General features: G+C 35.7%; 1 protein-coding gene across 6 annotated transcripts in view; it reads right to left on the reverse strand.

Annotated features, from left to right (window-relative positions):
• Nucleotides 1-2,805: 2,805 nt before the first annotated feature.
• The window catches only part of SSX2IP (SSX family member 2 interacting protein), a 17,467-nt gene continuing 14,272 nt past the window's right edge, over nucleotides 2,806-6,000 (reverse strand). For 4 of the 6 annotated variants that reach the window (XM_026853672.1, XM_026853673.1, XM_026853675.1 and 1 more), the window contains 2 exons: nucleotides 3,928-4,045; nucleotides 3,490-3,692 (listed from right to left, as the gene is read on the reverse strand). In XM_026853672.1, coding sequence (XP_026709473.1) covers nucleotides 3,611-3,692; nucleotides 3,928-4,045 — 200 coding nt within the window. In that variant the 3' untranslated portion in view covers nucleotides 3,490-3,610. Of the gene's footprint in view, nucleotides 3,693-3,927; nucleotides 4,046-6,000 lie in introns of all 6 variants that reach the window. The other 2 variants (XM_026853674.1, XM_026853676.1) reach the window with 2 other exon arrangements.

The raw sequence follows: 6,000 nt of genomic DNA on the forward strand, positions 1-6,000 counted from the left end.
TCCCACTAGCAACTGCTTTTTCTGGGTTGTCAGTCCCACAAGTCTTGACTTTTTCAAACAGATTTCATCCGGGCTGTAAAGCCACCTGGGGTTGTACAACCTCTGTTTTGGGAACTGCCATCCAGCTCACTGCAGACTACATTGAGGGGGGCCGGGTGGGAGGGACAGGACATTAGCAAGAAATGTGTCATTTTCATCATTATCAAGTTGTTATTATGTTCACGGGAAAAAGCATGTTTTGTTCCTTAGGTGACAAACTCTTCACTATAATGTTGGCAAGCTCTTCTATACAATGGTAATTAGCTTTTTATCACTGAACATTTCTTTAAAACAAACATATGTTATGCATTCTAACTAATTTACATCTCGCACAACTTGAAACTTGAATAAAGGAACACAAGTACTGTGTTAGTGTGAAAACTACAACACAATGTCTATCAGGAATTTTTTTTAAAGGTTTTTTTTTAATTACAGTGAAAATTTGTTGGGCATAGTGAATGTTAGAAGTCAGATGTATTCACTGAAAGCAATAAATAAATCACCAGATAATATGAACATTTCTTTGGGGGTCAGTTTTTAGATCCAACTATATCAACCTTTCATATCTTCTCATCTACATCTGTTGTAAAGTAGATAGGAGGCATGGAAGGGAAGAGAAGCAAGATGTCCTCCATGTCTTCACACACAAAAATGTTGTGGTAACTAGAAATTAAAAAAAAAAAAAACCAAAACCCAGCACAAGTAGCAGCTAAGCTACTTCAACATACACAGCATTGCCTGTAAATATTTCTGGTTTCCTTTCAAGAATAACCTGTTTAAATTGATACTAACTTGGGGATTTATTAGTTACCTTGGCATGATTTAAGTGTACCTAGAATGATCCCTGAGAAAAAAATCTAGAATGGGGTCCGAATTTTTTTCATACATATGGGAATATTTTTCTCCTGCTGCAACTGAAATAGAGCAAGGCTACAGAGCTGGTTGAAGCAGTTCTTCAAATTAGGAAAAAGGCTGTTTTGTAGGGAGAAAGTTTTCTTAAAGTTTTCATTTATTCATTATTTGCAAAAGCTGTATTGTATCACCCTCAATCCCTGGGGATGAAAGAGAAAAAAAATTAACAGCTGTAATCTAATCCTGTAAAGTAAATTCTCATACCTCATCAGACAAGTTTTTATGGTAAAAGCCTCTCATCATGCAGACTGAAGAGATGAGTGGATCTTAAAAACTATGGTGGTTTTGTTCACAAAATCTTGACAAACAATATGCATTGCTTCTTTTGCAGTGTCACGGGTAGTTAACAAGAACAGTATGCTGATCAGTCACTAGCAGTCAGGACTTCTTGTTCCTTCTTAAGTAGGCCACTTGCTCTATTACCTCAAATTTGCATGTGTAGCAGCACACCTGTGTTACATTCCTGCAAGCTGCCTCCCCCTTTGCTCTTCAACAGCCTCTCAATGAGAAAGATCCTGAAGTTGTTTCCAACATAGTGGAGTATTAGTGTCACCGGTCCAGCTGCGGTATTCACACCATTATTAGCAGCAGCTTCAGATTTAAAAGCTTCTTGCTAACTGCACAGAGAGCAATTCTAAATTTCTGGGTATGTTTTCTTTCTTTACAGGGACAGGACTGAATCAATACCCCAGACTTCCAGACCACATCTAAGAGCACAGGACTCAGCTGCATCCATATACACTTCTAGCACTTGGTTCTTCCATGGAGGTGTTCAAAAGAATTTCCACTTCTATAAGGTGGGTTACAGAATGTTAAAGAAAAAAAAAAAACAGTACAAAATGTTTATTAATTGCTAATTATTCGATAGGCCCAAACAAAAAAGATTAAATAGGTAAGTTAATTTGTTCTTCAAAGGTGTTATTATCCTAAAAGTTACTGTCATGAAGAAAAACTGTCTAGTAGAAGTGTGACCTGGCTGACTGCATTGCTGTGCCAGTGGAGCACCGGCGAGCGCGCTGGCACGGCCTCAGCCCCGCAGCAGCCCCTGGCGGCATACTGACACTGCCTCAGCACAACCACCTCCTGGAGGGAAAACAAGAGTCTGACAGCACGTGAAGTACTCTTCTCCCGCTTAATTGCCAAGATACATTTTCCATTTCACACCTTTGAATATGTGTATTTATTCTTCCATAGCTAAAATCCAGGCAAGAGCTGTCCCAACACGCTGTGGAGAAGGGGTAAACCCAACGGTAACTACGCACTGCTAAACCTTTTCAGATGACGACATGACTGTGATCACCCCTTTACTGAAGGGGAACTGGAGAAGTAAATAAAAAGAAATATGATGTTATTTGTATTATCTTTCCAACCTGACTACCTATGCAACAGATCACTCCATTACGTCCAGTTCTGAAGATAACAAGCAGAGCAGCATTTTCAGTGAAGGATTCTAAGCTTCGGTTAGTTTCCTCCCTATGACCCTGAGAAAGGCAGAAGTTTCTCAGACATCTCCCCAAAAAAAGATCAATTACACTAGGATCAGAGCTATACACATGCATTCACAGATGTACGAAAACCCAATAAAAGACAAGATAAATTTGTAATGGGCAAGGAAAAGTGCATGCTCTCAGCCTGGTGAAGGAGTCTTTGAAACATCTTACCTCTACTTGGCTATTTTTATTACATTATAAACAAAACAAATTTCCCAAAGGCTATACCAAAAAAAGAATCTGGAGTCAATTAAAATGAAGAACTAAGAAAATACAAAACCAGCACTAGATTTGTTGACATACTATACAGCCCTACAATCATGACAGCTTAAAAGTTTACTGCACATAAAACAAAGAACCAGTGTTTTAGAATAGAATTACACGTTTATTGTTCACATTTGAAATAATTTGGTTCTCAACTGAACCATTGAAAGTCCTAATGCATCTGTAAACTGAGTATCACTATAAAACAATTTAAAACGCCATGTAAAATAATATTATGTATGCATGTGTTTAATTTCATGGTTTCTCAGCATAATCACTTTGTCTATTTACAAATATATAAAGATTCTGCACTTTAGGTCATCTGAAATATCAAAGAGGTATTTTCAAATCACACAATAAATATAGAACCTGTTTTGTTAAAAATCTACAGTATACTGTACATTCAAGTTGAGGCAAAAGAAGTTTTAATGCCAGTTACACTTGAAACATAAATGAATGTTTCCAATAATTAAACAATTTCTAAAAGTGCTATCTCTGCCTGTGATGAAAGGTAACATTGGGATCCAGTATTATAGTCAAAGTTTGAGACCATCACTTCATTCACAGAATCAGAGCTTCTGTTACTAGAAAAATATGAAAGCTCTTATATATTTTTCAATTATTTTCTTTCAAGAGTTGCAAGAAAAGAGGCAAAGAGTGGTCTAAAAAATAAAAGCCTTGTGCACGCACATACACACACACGCCACAATTCAGATCACCACATAATCTTCTAGAAGAATGGCCAAACTCACAGCATTCTGTTTTACTTGAGAATGATAAGTTTATGAAAAAATCTCTAACAAACAACCCAGCAGGCAACCCTAGGAAGTCTAAGGCAGTTGTTCTATGTGCAAGTTTCTACATAGCAGAGTGCCAACTCCAGAGTCTTCCCATGACTTTGTGCATTACTCAGTTTCTTCTTTGTCACTTTCCACCCACTGATTTGGCTTGCTATCTCCAGCAGGTTTTTTGGATGCAGCACTGGAACCGGGGGAAAAAAGAAAAAAAAAAAAAAAAAAGAGAATGTTACAATGCAAATAAATTATACTTTGGATAGAAAAAAAACACCAAACTTTTTATGGTACGATGTTTAATATGTTTTGCTATATATCAATCATAAGCCTTAGATGAGGCTTTCTGTAAGTTATCACAACTTAATCTCTGTGCTCTATATAGAGTTTAGCAGTATAAAAATAACCACCTGCAACATCATTTCAGATACCTGTTACGTGTAATATACTGAGATGTCTGGCAAGGTTCTGCTGAAACAGGACCACTCAACATACAGGGAGGTTTTCTTTGAGATGTAGATTTCACTAACCGATTGTCTTGGTCACAACCTGAGACACATACATATCATCAGTTAAACTACAGTGCAACTGAAAACATTCGAAGGACTTGCTTCTTTAAGTCTTCTTTTTTTAAAAAAAAACACACCAAACATCTTGTGGCATATCTATAATAATAAACCTTATTGTTGCAGACCTGTGATAAAATTTTGTAATATAGTTAATGCTTCTGAATGAAGTTGTGTTAAAATTAGGATTCTAAATTTGAAAGTGAAGCATTTACATCTACAACCACCATTGCAAGTAGTCACATTGAAATCAAGTTTAAAGTCACTTAAATGTAAGCTTTATCACTTGTAAAGTGAGAAATTTTTTTTTTACTCCTTAAATAAAAACTTCTCCAGCATGCATATACAATAATTAACACCAACATGAGAACTTGCAAACTTGTCAGAAAAAAAAAAGTTGAAAGCAGTAAGTTAGATGCCTTAACATTTATATGAACTTAACCGTCACTAGAGTCAATGGAAAGACATGGCCAAACTTGGCAGGGCCAGATCAATCCCGGCTAACTCTTCCTCACATTTAGATTTCAAAGCTTTTATGTGAAATGGAAAAAAACAGAATGATTCTGTGTTCTACGGTATTCATCATAGCACCACAGAATTAAGAGCTTTTGGACAAGTGTTGTGAAAAAGGGAAATTTAACATTAAAATAATTCTAATGATAATCTGTGGAATAATATCCAAATGGAATATGATTCTCCATGGCAGACATTTTTGGTTTTATTACTATTATCCAGCAGCCTAAGGTTAGGAAATATAAGATTGAAGAATCTCATTTAAAAGAGAAAATATGGCATTAAATGAATCCAGAAACACTACAATTTGGAAAAAGACATTTACAAGTCAAAAGCTTTAGTGTACAATGAATGAAACAGATCTCAAGTTGCTCACAGATCACTAAATCAAGTAATACCTCATAAGCAACAGCTAATCAATCTAAACTCTGTTACTAAAATTAGTTTTCCTACTGTAGATCATTTCATTTCGCACTTACAGAAGTACGACAGGAATTGCACAGAGGAGAAACAAGGGGAACCCCGAACACGAGGCAGGCTACTTTACTTAACAAGAATACAAATTCAAGCAATCATTACTTGCCAAGTGTTATCTTTAGATGTTGGCTGCCACAAGAAGAATCTGTGGAACATAGATTGTTGTTATTTGTTCCTCCTCTGTCCCTTTTTTTGTCTTGCCACTCCCCCACCTCTTAGAAAGTACTGAAGAGTCAGTAGCAAAGACCAAAACACTGCACATGCATATTCAGGCATGAGGGGATGGGAAGTAAACTTACCAACTTGAAAGAAAAAAGAATTGTTGAAGAAAGTAAAAAAATACTTTCACTAAAAACAATATTCCAAACTATATGTCATATATAGCCATATTTTCATTATCTTTTCTGAAGAAATTGTTCCTTTATGAAGAATTTAATCTTAAAATTCAATGGTTTATTGTTCAAATTTATTTTCATTATCATTATGCTCTTCTCACTGTATTTTTTGAAAGGATTCTTTTTTTTACTCAATATGTATGTGCACACATTTAATTACCTCATCTCAAATAATTAATGCTGCCATCTCCACATTATGATGCTTGTTTCCAAAATTTGTTTCTAATCTATACAGATCTCCATAGGTCATGATTTTTTCAACTGCCTTGGCAATTAACATGCTCACATTTAATTTAGTAATTCTAAAAGTTCCCTGTTCTTAAGAGCTGTGCTGTCAGGTACTTGACATATACCGATTGCTTCACAAATATAAATTCATTACATAAGTAATTATCAGTGAGTGAGTTACCAATATTCCCTTTTAAAAAGAAGATTTTGAACCATCAGTTACCCTGACAGTTAGAAGCATACATGGTAAAATTGGTCTTGGGAAGTTCTGGGGGTTTTAATAGTTTTGTTCATATTTTCATCTTTTAGTTGAAAGGGGGGGGGG

The sequence above is a fragment of the Athene cunicularia genome (genome assembly GCF_003259725.1).
Source record: "Athene cunicularia isolate RWA chromosome 8 unlocalized genomic scaffold, athCun1 chr8_part1, whole genome shotgun sequence".
Classification (NCBI taxonomy): Eukaryota; Metazoa; Chordata; class Aves; order Strigiformes; family Strigidae; genus Athene; species Athene cunicularia.